Genomic DNA, 18,255 nt, shown 5'->3' on the forward strand with positions numbered 1-18,255 from the left:
AATTCCATTCATACTTTGCACCTTCGGATTGCCAACTGATTACTAGTTAAAAATACTTTGGATTTCACAGCTTATGATGGATCCGTTTTGGGCATATCAGCTCCATTAATCTTCACAGCAACATCATGAAGGGAGCGGATACGTTGATGTTTTTCACCAATTGGATGTACAGTAACAGATAAGGAGCTGTGAAAATCACTATGTTATATTACACTGATTTCATTATGCTTGTTGCTTTAATTCATAATTCTCACTTACAAATAGGATTTTGACCAGGCCCTCCGAAGAAGAACACTGGTTCAGTAGTATAGCCTTTAACATAATTGTAAGCATCATAGCAGTAATATTCGTCAGCCCAAGTGCCTACCCATTGAGGGTACTTGAGCTGAAGAGAAAAGTCTATAATTCGAACGTGCTCGATTGAACAAGCAGAACCCTGAAGACCATGTGAAAATGATCCGCTCCCCATGGCAGTTTTTGTATGAGGAGTTTTCTTCACATTTGGGCTATAAACTTGTCCTCCCCATTCCACTAATATTGCACTGTACGATAGGTAACTGAAGAGACTTCCAGGCCAATAGCCGGCAACAATGTTACCATTAACTTTTAGCCACCAATTTTTTGTGTTAGGATCCTGAAATTGAAAAAGAAAAATAAAATGGAGTTTTACATTTTTAGGTGCATTAAAGGAAAAGAAAGAAAAAAAAATTATTACCATCATACCAAGTATATGCCGACCGGCAAATAATACTGGGGTCCTTCAGAAATCGACCAAGGACCAATGGCTGCTCCAAGGGCTACTTGTCCTGTTTGCACAAACCCAGAGCAAATGGCATCGAAGCATCCTGTCGATTTGTAGCTATCCTTCTGAGATGAACATGTTTGGAACCAGTAAGTAAGAACCACAATTCACTTCTGGGGTGAGAGTTTTTAATGAAAATTGATACACTTACAGTCCAATATACAAATAATCGCGTCAGTTTATCACCATATAACTTTGGATTTACCTGAAAAAAAAAATTATAATTAGATTAGGAAGAAAGCATAAATATGTAGAACTGTTAGCATTTTTATTTACATTATTGGTAAATGTACTAACCACCCATCCTCCCTCTACGCTTTCAAAATTGTCACCAGGCCCACCTTTGAGCCAAATTTGAGCAGTAGTATAATCATCTGGCGATTCAACTCTCGGATTCCAAACGTTTATATCTCCTTGAGCTCCTATGTAATTGAATCCGACTGTAACAAGTACTGCAGCCTGGTTCAGGAATTGTAACCGAGAATATTAGAAGTAGCTTTTATGCAATTGTATTGTGTTGTAAGAAGGGGTGCAGCCTGGTACTTAGTACCATCAAGAAAATTAGGAGAATTTGAAACAACAAGAATTTATTAAGGGCATGAAAAAGCTACAGCTGCTCACTGAACGGTCAACTAGAGGACCAAGGTGGATCGTTTTGTTGTTTATAGACTCAAATTTGCTGTGTGTAGCATCTGTTCTATTAGCTGCATAGGATACTTCAGGGACTTTTCTCCCAAATTGCTGAAGAGAAGATGCTCTCAATAAATCTTGCCTTCGAATTCTTCGAATTGGAACAGTTCCGTTTGGACAACTTCCACTCTTTTGCCAAGTTTGAATTGGTACCGGCAGCCTAGAAGACTCATTTCTTCTATCCACTTTCTCGGCTGGTATATCAAAACTGGGGCTCAGCTGCATATTGTATGAAGCAAGACTAGTAAAAATCTAACAGAATTGTAGTCAGTGCAAGTTTCTAACCATGATCTTTCATAAGTAGCTCGGGAAAAGAAGAGAGAAATGATAAAATGCACCTGAATTGTGTGGTTCTTCAATGCAGGATGATCAAGTGCAGGTTGTTTGTATATATCAACACAATCAATAATATCTCCATCTTCACTCTACAGGAGGAAACATCCCATTATGTGCACTCTATGAAAGATAAACTCTACCATAAATGCTAGTTTTTCAGCGTCTTAAAAGGAAAAACAACTGCTGATGCTCTATTAATTTTTTGACAAGCCAGTATTATTTTTTTAAGTATTAAAATATTTACAGCAGAAACCACTCCTGGGTTAATGGTTAGTAACAAGAGTGGTTGGTAGCAAAACTCAAAAGTTAAGGGAGTGAGTACCAACCACCCAAAACAAGAGTGAATTTTTTTTTTTTTTAATAAATATTAAGGATGTAAAATACCATTACTCACTTATACCTTAATGCTTTTTACTGCAGGCCGGTTGAGAAGCTTCAACTTCCTGTCAATTTCAGGAAGAGTTTTTCTAGCTTTAGCGTTCACTTCTACTCCATTACACAGGGTAGATATAGCCCCAAACAACAAAAACAAATAAACTGTTTTCTCCATTTTTGCTCTGTTACAAAAGCAGCTTTGGCGGCAGAAACAAAAGCATCAAGAGTGATTGGAAAATCGAAATTTCCTGATGACACAAACACTGTAAAGCAAAAGTGTCATTTTCCAAAGTGCAATTATGTAATATTTATTGCTCATTAACCCTGCTTCAAGTTCATTTGAAAAGTCAAATTTTTGTTTCCATTGCAGGTGGGTTCTTGCAAAGTTCCAATCAAGTTATTTTATCCAAACAAACCCAAATCCAACTGATTTATTCTTTTTCTAAAAATGGAATACAAAATTGCCTTATTCAGGGATAATTCCCTCGGAGGTCTTAAAAGTTATTTCCTTAATATATATTGTGTTATTAATGTTTAAGAATGCTAGTTATCCTAAAAGTTTATCCTAAACTCACGTGGGTTTCATTTCTTCAAGTGGAGGGTAAAATGGCGGATTAAAAATAGTGCAAAATCATAATCACTCAATTAATGCCACATCTCATGACAACTAATTTGTGATAAACTTGTTGAGATATCTGTTATTAGTTCATTGTTAACGTTTGAGTTGTGAGTACGAACACACCTACAAAAATAGGCAAAAGAACAAAGTTTTTGACTTACAATTAAAGAATTGCTTTCTCAATTGATTCCCCTTTGTTGCATCTGCAAATCTCCGAAAGCAAACATAAAAAAAAGAAGTATTTTCCATTCATTTTTTTCACCCTTCAAATTGACAATTGATAGTTACTTTAAAATATATTAGATTGCACTGCTTATATGTAGTGTTTATTTTCTGGAGCGAGAGTGAGAAGTTTGGATTCCTCCCACTCTAGTGTTTACTTACAATTTTTAAGGAGGGAGTGGATTGAATCCACTCCCCCCTCTTCCCTTTTTATCCTTATATTTAAAATAAAATAAATAATATTTAATAAAAGAAAAATTATCAATCATATACATTTAAATAACACTCGTATCAAATGTGTGTGAACACTTTTCAAGTGTATCACTCGTATACCCTAAGTTGACAAAACATTTCTGCCGTCCACCAATCCGTTAACTTCCGTTTGCAAGCGCTGACATCATAAGGGTAATTTAGTCTTTTAAGATTGACGAAACTTTGATTAAAAAAACGACATGTCATCCTATTTACCTAGTAAAAAATGACATGTCATATCATATATATTGATAAAAATGACATGTCATCCCATTTATCGGATAATTGTTAATAATTACTAAAAAAACTACTTACAACCGAATCTACTTCTCCGAAATTTAACCTAAATTTTCGAAGATCTACTCCTCCAAGCTCCAACTAAAAATTTTTATGGTATAATATGTATAATTGTAAATAATATATTGTTAATAATTTTTTATGGTATAATATGGATATTTTTTATAGATAATTGTTAATATTATGTACCATTAATAATTCATTTTTTTAATCAAAAAAATGTATTGTTAATAAAAAAAATATAAAAAATTGTGTATTGAAAATTTACGTTAATTTTTTGGGTAAATTTATATTTTTACCTCATTTTGAGTTTCAATGGCAAAATAGTCAATTTGTCACAATTCTGTTAACTTTCTAACGGAAGTTAACAGATTGGTGGACGACATAAGTGTTTTGTCAACTTATGGTATACGAGTGATACACTTGAAAAGTATTCACACACGTTTGATACGGATGTCATTTAAATGTATATGACTAATAATTTCTCTTAATAAAATATAATAAATAACATCATATTTATTTAAATAATATTATTATATTATATTATAAATTACATTTATTAAAAAAAAATAAACATACTTATTTTATTAGATTTAATAAAATAAAATAAATAATATTAAATTTATTTAAATAATATTAGTATGTTATTTTATAAATTAAATTTATTAAATAATAATATTACACATAATTAAATATAATATTATTATATTAGTTAAAAATAATAATTTACATTGATTCTAAGTTAAAATTACTTAAAAATAATATTATTATACTCATAGAGAATTAATAATATTACTATATTCTATCTTTATTTGAAAATATAATATTATTATATTTATTTAATTAATAATAATAAATATTTTATTTTAAGAAAATATTAATTTTCTACTATATTATCAATGATAATGTTTCATTTGTATTGCTATTATTAATAATTTTTTATATACATAATTCAAATTAAAATTAATAAAAAAATTACGATTTACATAATTAAGAATATTATTAATTATTATTAATTTATAAATATAATAAAATAAATATTTTATTTTTCAAATATATTTTTATTAATTTTGTAATTAAAAATTATAATTCTTTAAATAAGGGTAAAACTGTAATTTAAACTATTTACTACCAATCCAAGACAATTTCATACTCCCACTCAAGTGTAAGTAAATAACATACTTTCACTCTCATTCCACACTTTTAATTTCAAGATTCTCACTCTTCAGAATTCTCACTCCAATCTAAAATGTAAACTCTACCATAATGGATCCGATTTTGGCACATCAGCTCCATTAATCTTCACAGCAACAATATGAAATGAGTGGATACTTTGATGTATAGCTACAGTTGGGGAGCTGTGAAAATTACTTTGTTACATTGAAATGAGTACGTAACGCTTTTGCTTTAAATCATGATTCTCACTTACAATTAGGATTTTGGCCAGGCCCTCCAAAGAAGAACACTGGTTCAGTTGTGTATCCTTCAACAAAATTATATGCATCGTAGCAATAATATTCATCAGCCCAAGTGCCCACCCATTGAGGGTACTTGAGCTGAAGAGAATAGTCTATAATTCGAACGTGCTCTATTGAACAAGCAGAACCTTGAAGACTGTGAAAATTCTCCACTGCCCATGGCAGTTTTTGTATGAGGAGTTTTCTTCACATTTGGGCTATAAACTTGTCCTCCCCACTCCACTATTGTAGCACTGTGACTTAGGTAACCAAAGAGACTTCCAGGCCAGTAGCCAACAACAACGTTACCATTAAGTTTTAACCACCAATTTCCTGAGTTAGGATCCTGAAAATCAACAGACATGGAGTTTACATACATAGTAGCATCCAAAAAGGAAGAAAAATGTAATTTAAAATATTACCAGGGATATGCCAACAGTCACATAATATTGGGATCCTCCAGAACTGGAGATGGGGCTAATGGTTGCGCCAAGGGCTATTTGTCCTGTTTGCACAAACCCAGAGCAAATGGCGTCAAAGCAACCTGTCGATTTGTAGCCATCCCTCTGGAAACAAATATAAGATGAACATGCATGGAACAAGTATTTAAGTACCGTCATCCACTTATGGGATGAGTTTTTTTTTTTTTTGCGCAGATAATTGGTGTACTTACTGTCCAATACACAAATAGACGCGTGAGTTTATCACCATATAACTTGGGATTTACCTGGAAAACAGTTTATAATAAGATTAGGAGCAAAGCATAAAGATATAGAACTGTTGGCATTTTTTGTTTGTTTTTGGTAAATGCACTAACCACCCATCCTCCCTCTATGCTTTCAAAATTGTCACCAGGGCCACCCTTAAGCCAGATTTGAGCCGTAGTATAATCATCTGGTAAGTCAACTTTTGGGTTCCAAACGTTTATATCTCCCTGAGCTCCTATATAATTGTATCCGACTGTAACAAGTAATGCAGCCTGGTTCAGGAAGTGTATCAAGAAATTAGGAGTTAAGCAACAAAAAAATATGTTCAGGAAATGAAAAAAGGGCAAAAAAACATGGCAGCTGCTTAAAGAGGGCTTACAGAACGGTTAACTATGGGAGGAAATCCTAATGGTTTGCTATCGTTGAAAGACATAAACTGAGTTTCTTTAACATTTGTTTTGTTTGCTGAAGAGGGAATTTCCGGGGCTTTTCTTCCAAAATTTTCAAGAGAAGCTGCTCTCAATAAGTCTTCCCTCTGGATTCTGCGAATGGGAACAGTTCCATTTGGGCAACTTCCACTCTTTTGCCAAGTTTGCATCATTACAGGCCGCGGAGACTCGTTCCTTCTATCCAATTCCTCCGACAGTAGATCAACACTAGGTTTCAGCTGCTTATTACATGAATGAAGACAGTCCACTTAAGGCTTCATTTTTCAGAAAACAAATGTTCTCCAAATCATAGAAGGGGTAAGAATAATAATAAATGCACCTGAATTTTATGGTTCTTCAATGCTTGATGATCAAATGCAGATTGTTTGTAGATGTCAACACAATCTATAATATCTCCATCTTCACTCTACGGGAACAATCTCTTACATTAGAGTGCCAACATAATAAGTGACGAAAATTGTCCAGGGGTACTAGACTAGTAGCATGCGACATGCCTTAATACTTTTTACTGCAGGCTTATTGAGAAGCTTCAGTCTCCTATCAATTTCAGAAATAGTTTGTCCAGCTTTAAGTTTACTATCGACTCCATTTCCCAAAACAGATACAAACGTTACCAGCAAAAGCACAGAAATGGTTTTGGCATTCTCCATTTTTGTTTCAGAAGCAAGTATGAAGCCAATGACAGTTTCATCTTCAACATAACAATTATATAATATCATAATGCATTGGGGTGTATTAACCATGCTTCAGGTTGATTTGGAAAGCTATGATATTGTTTCCATTTCAATTTAGACTCCTTGCTTATCAGCCAAATGATTTATAAGCAATATTCTAAACCAAAGACACCAGCAGAAGTTTTTCTCAAAATGGAAATAAGTTGTCTTACTAGGAGAGTCCACATATGGTGTCTAATTTGCGGTGTTATTATTTCAGTTGTAAGTTCCCTAATTCTGACCAATATACAGATTCAGAAAGTTATATTTGGTAGAAGGAAAAAAAAAAAAAAAGGGAAAAAGGAAAGCTCTGGATAAAACTGCAAGAAATAGGCAAAAACAACAAAGGAAGCGTCAAAACTCCACATTAAGCTGACATTTGTATTTCCATTTATACTTTGCTCCACTTATTCTGATGTTTACTGGCTAATTGTGTTTTATGGTGCAGCATCCAAAAGAGATTATTCGCAGAATTTATTCTTGCGGACCACTGAGTAGCTGAATTATCAAATCTTCAAATATGACCGGTCGTGTTTTGCAAGAAGTAGCAAATAATCAAAATTAAGAAGCATCTAAAATATTAGCTTGCCACCCAAGAAAGTGGTGGCAAATCAGCAAGCATCCGTTTATAGCTAGAATCTGTTACAAGAGTTTAAGGGCACAAGTGATTTCTTCCAGGTCCTCCAAAGTAGAACTCAGGATCTACAATGTAGTCTCCAACATAATCGACACCATAACAGTTGTACTGGTCTGTGTAACTATACACCCATTCGGGAAACTTCAATGTACGAGAATTGTCAAGAATTCTAATTCTCTTGACACTGCCTGAATTACCGGAAATATAATCAGGAAAATGCCCATTTCCCATTGCTGTTGCTGTGTGAGGAGGATTCTCCAACTTCGAGCTATAGACCTCGCCTCCCCATTCGGCACTTTCTGCACCACTGGGTAACAAACTAAACAACTTAGGGGGCCAGTAACCTACATTGATTTTTTCTCCATATTGCATCCACCAGTTGCCTGTGTCCGGATCCTGAAATCAGAAAAGATAAGAGATGAACCAATAGGAAGTTGCAAGTAAAAGAACCTTCCATCAGAAAAATGTGAAAATCCATTATTGCTTCCCCTGCAAACTATTAATTAAATCAAAATAAAGCTGCATTTTCTCCGACCTTAAAGAGGTATATAGTGATCTGATATGGAAGCCCATTAGGATTTGAAATGGGATAAATTGCTGCACCAAGCGCAATCTCGTTGCTGACTTGAACAAAACCGGGGCAAGTGACATCAAAGCACCCTGTTGTCTTTGATGCGTCGGCCTAATACATGAACAAAACATTGTTTATTGATACAGCAATATGCATTACAACATTTTTAAGTCATGGTTGGCATAAACCTACAGTCCAATATACAAATAATCGAGTTTTTCTGTCCCCATACACTCTTGGATTTACCTGAAAATTTAGGCAAAAATTAATAAATTAATAAAATAAATTAAAATAAAAGAAAGAAAGAATTGTGGGGATTAAGAGATTCTTTAATGAATGATAATGAACTTGAAGACAATTGAGTGGCTTCATAATTAAATTAGTACTAACCGCCCATCCAGACTCGATGCTCTCAAAGTCATAGTAAGGGCCACTTTGCAGACTAACACGAGAAGTACTATACTCATCATCTGATTCAACAAAAGGGTTCCAGACTTTGATGTCTCCTTTTGCTCCAGAAAACATGTACCCTACTGTAAGCAGTATTGCTTTCTAATATTTTTACACAAAGCCAAGTCAGATAAAGACATATTTTCAAAAATTAAGTATAGTTTTATCACTCCATCATGTATGATTGAATCTTACTGAATGATTTGGTTGCTGAAGGTTTGGTTGCTTAATATCATTAAGCTGCTTAACACGATGATAGAAGCTTGGCTGCTTCCTGCCATAACCTTCAAAGGAATTCGAGTTGTGAATTCTTCTCACTGGTATTGTTCCTTCAGGACAGCTTCCATTTTTTCTCCATATTTGTGATGCCATAACAGTCGTGGATGTTTCTGTATCAGCTGATCCTGTTGTCACTGTCTTCCCATTTGGATCATAAGTGGGTGTCATCTGAATCAAATACATAGTGGTAACATTATTGAATTTTTTTATTTAAAAGAAAATACTAGAAGTGTTGTACTTGTACCTGGATAATATGATCCTTTAAAGCAGGATGATCAAATGCTGGCTGCTTGTAAATGCAGACGCAATCGATAATATCTCCGTCTTCACTCTATAAGGACCAAGAAGTTTCAATGATACATAACTTAAAAATATAGGTCAAAGAAGTTATATTTATATATACATACCTGAATGCTTTTCACTACATTGCCGTTGCTGTTGAGATGATTTACTTTCCTTCCAATATAGGAACTCTTTTGTCCGGAGATTATCTCACCCTTTGCAAACTCATAACTTATTACAAAAGTTACTCCTAGTAGAATTATGAACCCTTTGCATCCCAGTATATACTCCATGGGATCACAGAACCTTTTCACCAATTATTTTAAATTCACAACATATAAATGCAATTAAGTAGAAGTTAGAATAATTTTCTTTTTACACAACAATGATTATTGAATATACAAGAACTCCTTAAAAGGCAGCACATATATACTTTTGGTAATCAAACAGAAGTGACATGGAAAATTCTTTGCTGTTAATATTAGTTGGAGCGCAATTTTGAAGACACCAAATTTGCATGATTCACCTTTCTACTCTCATTCGCTTTAAGTTTACATGCATGACGCATCTTCAATATTTGAGATGCAGCATGTGCCATTTCAAGTGGCTTCTGCAGATGGCGCCTTCTTAATTTGCATACTGTGCGCATGCAAGTTTAATTTGTTTTGTGAGTTCATTGTCATCGGCTAGCTAGGAGAAAGAGAATAAACAGACATTTCATATACGTGTGTGTGTGTGGCTCAACATCCATGTTTAAATTATTGAAAGTGTTAAACGGCACCGTTTCATCAAGCAATCTGCTAGGCATGGTTTTGGGTTTTCGAAGAACAGCCCATAACACTGAAAACTGCATGCGAAATAATTAGCTAGACTTGCGAAGAAGACGTACTTGCACGGTCTTCAAATTCGCCTCCGGGGTAGATGTCGTTCACCTATCAAATATAAAACATGTCTCTATAGACTATAGAGCGAATAACAACCAATATGCCTTAAAAGAAACATTCTGAAACTATAAAAATAGTGTTAAGTCATTAGCACCGCAAAACAACTGTTAATGCTTAATCGACAAATGCAACCACATTGAACCAGTTAACGTAATAGGATCAACTCAGAACAACCAAGAACTAGAATTAGAAACAAATAACAACAGCAAGATTCAACAAGAACCAAGAAGCAAGCAAAGAGAAGAAGAGCACAGAGAAAGAGTTTACGTGGTTTAGTACCAAGGTACCTACAACCACGGCTGAAAAACCAGCAGAAGGCTTAAGCTTTATTAATGGATACGATTACACAAAGAATCTATGGAGTGCAGAGATTAAATCTCTAGTTTACAGAATTTACTATCTCTCACTCTATCACCCTTAAAATCACACGCTAACTTTGCCACAAACCAGCCCTTATATATGCATGCCTCTGTTTTTGGAATCAGCCGTTAATAATAACGACTTCTAACTAACAGCAGGCCCACACTCCAGCTCAGCTCGCCACGTCAGCATACTAGTAACAGAATTAAACTAACAGCTTCACAAATCTCCACCTTAGTTTATTCTGACTTCAAGCTTTCCTCCACCTCTGTTTCAGCATTTGAGACTTAGTTCACATGTTACCAAGTCCAATCGAGTTCAAAGAACTCGTGAACTTAATTGTTGGTAGTGGCTTAGTAAGCATGTCAGCTGGATTAACCTTAGAAGGTATTTTGACAACACTCACCACACCACTACTGATTTCCTCCCTTATAAAGTGTAACATCACGTCTATATGCTTAGTTCTCTCATGATACTTGGGATTCTTACTTAACTGTATAGCACTAGAGCTATCACAGCTAATTGTGACTGTCTCTTGCTTGAAACCCAACTCAGAAACTAAACCCTTCAGCCAGATTGCCTTCTTTACTGCCTCAGTTAGAGCAATGTATTCTGCTTCAGTTGTTGAGAGAGCAACAACTGACTGCAGTGAAGCTTTCCAGCTAATAGCACCTCCACACATGGTAAAAACAAAACCAGTTATGGATATTCTTTTATCTAGATCACTTGCAAAGTCTAAGTCTACAAAACCAGCAACCTCACAGGTGGCTCCATTGACTTTCCCAAACAAAATTCCATGATCAGAAGTCCCCTTAAGATATCTCAATATCCACTTGACTCCATTCCAGTGCTCTTTGCCTGGATTTCCCATGAACCTGCTGACAACTCCAACACCATATGCTATATCAGGCCTGGAACTAGGCTTGGCAAAACCCCAGGTCCGGTCCGAGTTTGGTGCAACCCAGGACCGAACCGGACGCCAAAAATTGAAACCCGGACCCGGACAAAACCCGGCTTTTGCATGTCCGGTCCGGGCTTGAGCCCGACGTGTCCCGGGTCCGGGTTTTGTCTTCCGGGCTTCTAAGCCCGCAAACAATTATTTCAAAAAAAATTTCTTTCATTTTTATGTCTTTGTATGACACCTAAATATCACCAAACAAGTGAAACAACAATACAACATGCATGCACATTTCTTGTGTATCATAATACAAGATAAATCTCAAACTTAAGTCAAAGAGAAATTAGAGAAATAGTTAAATACAAACTTATAACATACTAACAATACAATTTTTGCACAAATAATAAATAAAAATTCATCTAACTTCTAACCTAAACTCATTCAATCTATATATATAAAAAAAATTAAATTCAATAACACAATAAATCTAAATAACATCCAACATATCATAAGTTCATAATTATGACACCAATTATCAATACAACACATGAAAATCCTAAAATGTTCAACAACTCAAACAATAGTTCATAAAAGAGTCAAAACACCCCCATGTAAAATAAATAAATAACAAGTTCATGTCTAATTCCAAATAAATAAATAAAAGTTCATGTCATGCTACTCATCGACGCTTGTGGCTCATCATCATCATCCGAAATTACCTCCTCTCCAGTAAAAATCTCATCCTCCAAAACTCCACCTTACAACAAAAATAACACATTAAAATTCAAAGCATTTTAAGCAAATAAATACTACTAAAATATAATTCAAATAACTTTATACCTCCAAAAGTAGAAGCCCAAATCCAATTTTGAGCACACATTAAGGCTTCCAAAGTGTCAGGAAGAAGTTTACTACGATGTTTTGAGCACACATTAAGGCTTCCAAAGTGTCAGGAAGAAGTTTACTACGATGCAGACTAAAAAATCTGCCCCTGGCACTAAAAGCTTACTCAGAGGCAACGATGGATACAGGAATGGCTAAGATATCCTTAGCTAACTCAGCCAAAATAGGATATTGGCTTGTGTGCATCTTCCAAAAAGCTAAAATATCAAAGTCCGGAATAGAATCCAACAATTCCTCATCTAAATACCTATCCAACTCCGACTTAGTTACCTTAGCACGTTTATTTTGGCTTCAAAATGTTTCAAACTCATCTACATCCCAATACTTATTCGAATTCGAACAAGATTCAGAATGAGAAATTTCCAATCCAACATTCTGCCCACCACTCACATGCGCTGCCTTCGATTCATATTCTTTCACTAAATCATAACAAAGCTTATGTGCACACTCAATAAGCTCATCTGCTGTATCACCATATATCTTTGGAAAATAAAAATGAATTAACATCATCTTATATCTTGGGTCAAGCACAACAGCCACAATTAACATCGGATGAATTTCATTCCAATATTTGTCAAATTTATCAGCCATTTTATCAGCCATAATCCTAATAGCAAGGTTATCAGCAGTGCGCCACCTATTAATTGACAATTTCATTTTACATATCAACGGAAAAAATAAATTAGCAGTTGGTTATTTTTTACCCGAAAACATCTCCATTAATATGTAAAATGATTTCAAATGCTCCACCATTATGACTGTCAAATCTCACTCCTCATCACTTGGCAAGCTCTTATACTGAGGCTCACGTTGTTGCAACCGAGAAAAAATACTTTTATACATCAATGCTACTTCAAGCATGGCATAAGTAGAGTTTCAACGAGTAGGACAATCCAATTTCAATTTTTTTTTACAATTAATTTGTAATTGTCTAGCAGCTAACTCAAAAGTTTCATATCTTTTTAGTGTTTGTGTCCAATAACTCACACTCTCTCTAATCTTTCCACTCTCACTTTCTATAACTTTCAACCCATCCCGCACAACCAAGTTCAATATATGAGCAGTACATCTCATATGAAAAAATTTACCACTAGAAATTAAGGTATCGGTATCAAACCTTAACAACAATTTCTCCACCATTGCGTCATTAGTGGTACAATTATCCAATGTCACTGAGGATAACTTTCTATCCACGTTCCAATCCAATAGGCATTGTACTAACTCATTACAAAGGGCATCAGCAGTATGGGGGCTTGGAACATAGACGAACCTATCAAATATTCAAAAGTCGGTATTAAATACACAAACTTAAAATATATTACAATTTAAACTTGAAAAAAAAATCTAATATAAGTAATAATAAACTAAAAAGAAAAATTAAGCAAATAAAAAATTATAGACAAATTACCTTAAGATTCGACTATGCAATTTCCAGGAATTGTCAATGAAATGGGCCGTCACGACCATATATCCATTTTTCTGATTACTAGCTGTCCATAAATTTGTAGTAATGGCTACTCTACCATGATTTTTCCCCAATAAATGCAAAGTCTTAACCTTCTCGATTTGATATAACTTCAAGATTTCGCTCTTCAAAGTGTTTCTGCTCATTGGCTTAACCACAGGGTTAGCGTGTGTCATCATTTCTCGGAAGCCTATATATTCTACGAATGTAAGTGGAAGCTCATGCATTATAACCATTCTTGCTATCAAACTCCGTAAAACATTTTGATCAAAACTGTCATAACTAATGCCACAAGTTTCATCCTCTCTTTTAATCACTTTAAGGCTTCCCTGAAGTGCTTCTTCTATGTTTGGTTAATTCTGCAAAACACATTGCCACGTGTCTATTCAAAGTTGAAGTCCCATATTGGTATTTTGCTTTTAAAATTGCACTACAATGCATGCACTTTGCCTTTTGTTCTCCATTTACCATTATTTTTGCAAAGTGCTCCCAAACTTCGGAGACTTTCTTCTTTTTTCTAGTTTCTTCCTTACTTTTCTTATCATTCACGGTTGACACTGAAATTTCCTCAACCTCATTATCAGTTTTATCTTCGACATTACGAGATAAATCTGGAGCACTCGAAGAATTGATTTTCACATTGTCCGACATTGCACTACTCTGCTATTACAATAGCAAAGATATACTAAATTTCAGATTTTAGTGTGGAAACGAAAAAGTGAACAGAAAAGAGAGACAGAGACATAAAACTAACAGGCTCACAGCAAGTCAGCAACATAAAATTAAAAAAGAAAAAAAGATTTGGCCGAAAAAAAAGAGCAACAGTTACAGTAATCACAGGCTCACAGCAAGTCGGCAACCATGCACAAAATTGGTCGAAGATAAACACGAATAAACTTATCATTACATAACTAACAGGCTCACAGATTACATAACTAATAGGCTCACAGTAAATCAGCAACATAAAATTAAAATAGGCAAAAGGATTTGGCCGAAAAAAAAGAGCAACAGTTACAGTAATCACAGGCTCACACTATAAGTCAGCAACCATGCACAAAATTGCTTTTCCCGTGATTATTATTTTCTCTGCTTATCAACATTGTCATTATACGAGCAGGCAATAAGGATCCCTCACAAAATTGGCCATATTTTCCTCATATTCTACAGTCAAAATGCACAAAATTGGCCGAAGATAAACACGAATAGCAACAGCCAACACCAATGGAGAAGCAATTGGCAAAAATGCAACTAGGAAGACAAAATATGGAAGGAAAAAAATCAATACCTGCGGCTGGTAGTGGTGGCTGTGATGGCAGAGTGATGGACTGATGGTGGATGACAAAGTGGCAATGGAGAGTTGGAGACGGTGGCGCTGACGCTGACGGCGCGGGAAGGGGCTGCACTGCGCTGCTGCCGCTGCACGAACAACTCCCGTCACAGCCACAACCGAGCAAAACCGAGTCAGTAAATGCCAAACGAGAAGAGATGATGCCGACTACCGACTGCCGACTGCCGAGGGGCGACGGTGACGGACTGACGGTGGGTGCTAGCCAACGGTGACGGTGGTAGCATCGCTGCTTATGCCTTTGGGTTTGGGTGTTTTGCGATTTGGGGAATTAGGGATTTCGGATTTAGGTGTTTTGCGATTTGGGTTTGGGTAACTAGTTTTAGTTTTTTTTTTTAAGTTTATTCAGAAAACGGGTCCGGGTTCGGGTTTTGGGTTTTTAGTGCTGAACCCGGACCATGTCCGGAAATGTCCGGGTTTTAAATTCTGAAACCCGGATCCACTTTTTCAGTATATGCGGTCCGAATTTTTCCCAGACCGGATTGGCCGGGTTCGGGTCAGATCCGGTCCGGGTGGGGTTTTTGACACCCCTGCCTGGAACAGACCATAGCATACATAACACTCCCCACTGCATTTGAATAGAGAATATTCTTTATATATTCTATGTCTACATCAGTTGTTGGCTCATAGAGCTTAGAGAGCTTAAAATGAGCTGACAGATGTGTCAACACAGGTTTAGCACTGTCCACGATGAACCTATTGAGCACTCTCCTTACATAACCAGCCTGAGTAAAGAACAAAGTTCTTGCTGGTCTGTCTCTTACAATCTGCATACCCAGAATTTTCGTTGCAGCACCTAAATCTTTCATTTCAAACTCAGTGCTGAACTGCATTTTGAGTTCCTCTATGGCTTCCCTCTGGTTGCATCCAATGAGCATGTCATCCACATAGAGAAGTAAGTAGATGTAGCTGTCATGAGTCAAGCTTCTGCAGTACACACAAGTGTCATACTGACTTCTGCTGTAACCACGGCTGCTCATAAACTAATCAAATCTCAAATACCACTGCCTTAGAGACTGCTTTAAGCCATATAAACTTTTCTTAAGTAAACACACCATATCTTCAGTCCCTTCTTCTATGAAACCCTCAGGTTGTGTCACAAAGATTTCTTCATCAAGGTTACCATGTAAAAAGGCAGTTCTTACATCCATTTGGTCTAACTCCAGGTCAAGAAAAGTAGTAACAGCAAGCAACAACCTTATGGAGCTGTTTTTTTACCACTGGTGAGAACACTTCATTAAAATCCACTCCTTCTTTCTGTGTGAAGCCTTTAGCTACCAGTCTTGCCTTGTACCTGGGTTGTTTATCAGCAGACTCTCCATCCTTGAGCTTATAAATCCATTTATAGCCTACTAGTCTTTTATTGAAGGGTTTTTCTACCAAGATCCAGGTGTTGTTTTTCTTAAGAGAGGCTAATTCTTCTTTCATTGCAGCAAGCCATTTAGCTTTATCTCTTCTACACATGGCTTCCTTATAGCTCATAGGTTCTTCACCACTTAGTTCTTCAGTAACACTCCGTGCATATGAGATAAGGTCAGCAATGCCATATTTCTTAGGCATTTTTATTGTTCTCCTCTCTCTATCCCTTGCAAGCTGATAATTGTTAAGCTCATAGGATTTGAGCTCCTTGTCAGATTTCTCTAGAGTCATTTCTGCAGGTTGATAGCAATCAAAATGCTCCACCTTCAACTCAGCATCTTGTTTTCTATATGAACCAGTAGACATTACCTCATTTTCTACTTTAGACAGCAGCATTGAGTCTTCATCAAACACCACATCCCTATTGATTAGAGTTCTTGAGGGCTTGTCATGTATGCACCAGATCTTATGCCCTTTGGTGCCTTTTGGATATCCTATAAAGTATCATTTCAATGCTCTTGGCTCTAATTTGCCCTAACTAACATGAGCATATGCATTGCAGCCAAAGATTCTGAGGTTAGTAAGATCTAGTGGTTTTCCTGACCAAGCTTCTTGTGGAGTTCTGAAGTTTAAGGCTGATGAAGGGCTTTTATTCACTAGATAAGCTGCTGTTGTAACTGCCTCAGCCTAGAAATGCTTAGATAGGTTTGTATTGAACATCATACACCTTACTTTCTCAAGTAAGGTTTTATTCATCCTTTCGGCAAGGTCATTCTGCTGTGGGGTGTGCCTTGCTCTTACAAAATTCATCAAATTCATTGCTGCAGTACTCCAGTCCATTGTCTGTTCTTAGCCTTTTTATCTTCTTACCAGTCTGATTTTCTACAAGTGTTAACCATTCTTTGAACTTCTTCAGAGCCTCACTCTTCTATTTTGACATATAGATCCAAACATTCCTTAAGTAGTCATTAATGAAGGTTATGAAGTACCTAGCTCCACCATGAGAGGGAACATGTGATGGTCCCCATAGGTATGAATGAATGTAGTCCAAGGTCTGTTTTATTTCTTTTCTTCCTGTATTGAATTTTTGCATTGTAGCTTTACCAAAAACACATTTTTCACATAATTCTAATGAGGATATGTGGTCTTCACCAAACAAACCTTGTTTCTCTAATTCTTTTAACCCTCTCTCACTTATGTGTGCTAGCCTTATGTGCCACAGCTTGGTTTTATCATTACTCATAGTGGTTGTAATTCCAGGTAAGAGACAAGACCCTACTAGAGCATAAAAGCCATTCCTTCTAACTCATTTCATGATGGTAGTACCATTTTTCATCACATGAATCTCACCATTTTCAGCTCTAATACTACAGCCAATTTGATCAAACATGCCTAGTGATATAAGGTTTCTTTTAAGTTCTGGTACATATCTTACTTGATCTAAGTTTCTAATTTCACCATCAAATATTTTTATATCAATGGAAATTATCAACCATATACCTTTAAATGACACTCGTATCAAACGTATGTGAACACTTTTCAAGTGTATCACTCGTATACCCTAAGTTGGCAAAACACTTATGCCGTCCACCAATCCGTTAACTTCCGTTTGCAAGCGCTGACATCATAAGGGTAATTTAGTCTTTTAAAATTGATGAAACTTTGATTAAAAAAAACGACATGTCATCCCATTTATCGGATAATTATTAATAATTACTAAAAAAATTACTTTACAACCGAATCTACTCCTCCAAAATTTAACCTAAATTTTTGAAGATCTACTCTTCCAAGCTCCAACTAAAAAATTTTATGGTATAATATATATAATTGTAAATAATATATT

General features: G+C 35.7%; 2 protein-coding genes and 1 pseudogene across 2 annotated transcripts; all 3 read right to left on the minus strand.

The window, feature by feature from the left end:
• Positions 1-187: 187 nt before the first annotated feature.
• On the minus strand, positions 188-2,536 carry LOC18055110. The gene is made up of 7 exons (XM_024178705.1): positions 2,229-2,536; positions 1,831-1,917; positions 1,424-1,711; positions 1,100-1,261; positions 954-1,007; positions 724-867; positions 188-634 (listed from the first exon to the last, which is right to left on the minus strand). The coding sequence occupies exons 1-7, from the start codon at positions 2,376-2,378 to the stop codon at positions 251-253; spliced, it is 1,269 nt and encodes a 422-aa protein (XP_024034473.1). The 5' UTR covers positions 2,379-2,536; the 3' UTR covers positions 188-250.
• Positions 2,537-5,014: 2,478 nt separating this feature from the next.
• LOC18055111 lies at positions 5,015-6,856 on the minus strand (annotated as a pseudogene).
• Positions 6,857-7,317: 461 nt separating this feature from the next.
• Positions 7,318-9,521, minus strand: LOC18055112. The gene is made up of 7 exons (XM_006450716.2): positions 9,264-9,521; positions 9,101-9,187; positions 8,773-9,024; positions 8,518-8,679; positions 8,320-8,373; positions 8,092-8,238; positions 7,318-7,952 (listed from the first exon to the last, which is right to left on the minus strand). The coding sequence occupies exons 1-7, from the start codon at positions 9,429-9,431 to the stop codon at positions 7,572-7,574; spliced, it is 1,251 nt and encodes a 416-aa protein (XP_006450779.1). The 5' UTR covers positions 9,432-9,521; the 3' UTR covers positions 7,318-7,571.
• Positions 9,522-18,255: the final 8,734 nt, after the last annotated feature.

This window comes from Citrus clementina, unplaced genomic scaffold (assembly GCF_000493195.1).
Source record: "Citrus clementina cultivar Clemenules unplaced genomic scaffold, Citrus_clementina_v1.0 scaffold_1, whole genome shotgun sequence".
NCBI classification, from domain to species: Eukaryota; Viridiplantae; Streptophyta; class Magnoliopsida; order Sapindales; family Rutaceae; genus Citrus; species Citrus x clementina.

Coding starts and splice junctions, on each gene's coding strand:
- LOC18055110 (XM_024178705.1), bottom strand. CDS start 2,378: ATGGAGAAAACAGTTTATTTGTTTTTGTTGTTTGGGGCTATATCTACC. Junction 1,918..2,228: donor CTGCAGTAAAAAGCATTAAG/GTATAAGTGAGT, acceptor TTCCTCCTGTAG/AGTGAAGATGGAGATATTAT. Junction 635..723: donor TGCCGGTCGGCATATACTTG/GTATGATGGTAA, acceptor TTTCAATTTCAG/GATCCTAACACAAAAAATTG.
- LOC18055112 (XM_006450716.2), bottom strand. CDS start 9,431: ATGGAGTATATACTGGGATGCAAAGGGTTCATAATTCTACTAGGAGTA. Junction 9,188..9,263: donor ATGTAGTGAAAAGCATTCAG/GTATGTATATAT, acceptor TGGTCCTTATAG/AGTGAAGACGGAGATATTAT. Junction 8,374..8,517: donor GCATCGAGTCTGGATGGGCG/GTTAGTACTAAT, acceptor CTAAATTTTCAG/GTAAATCCAAGAGTGTATGG.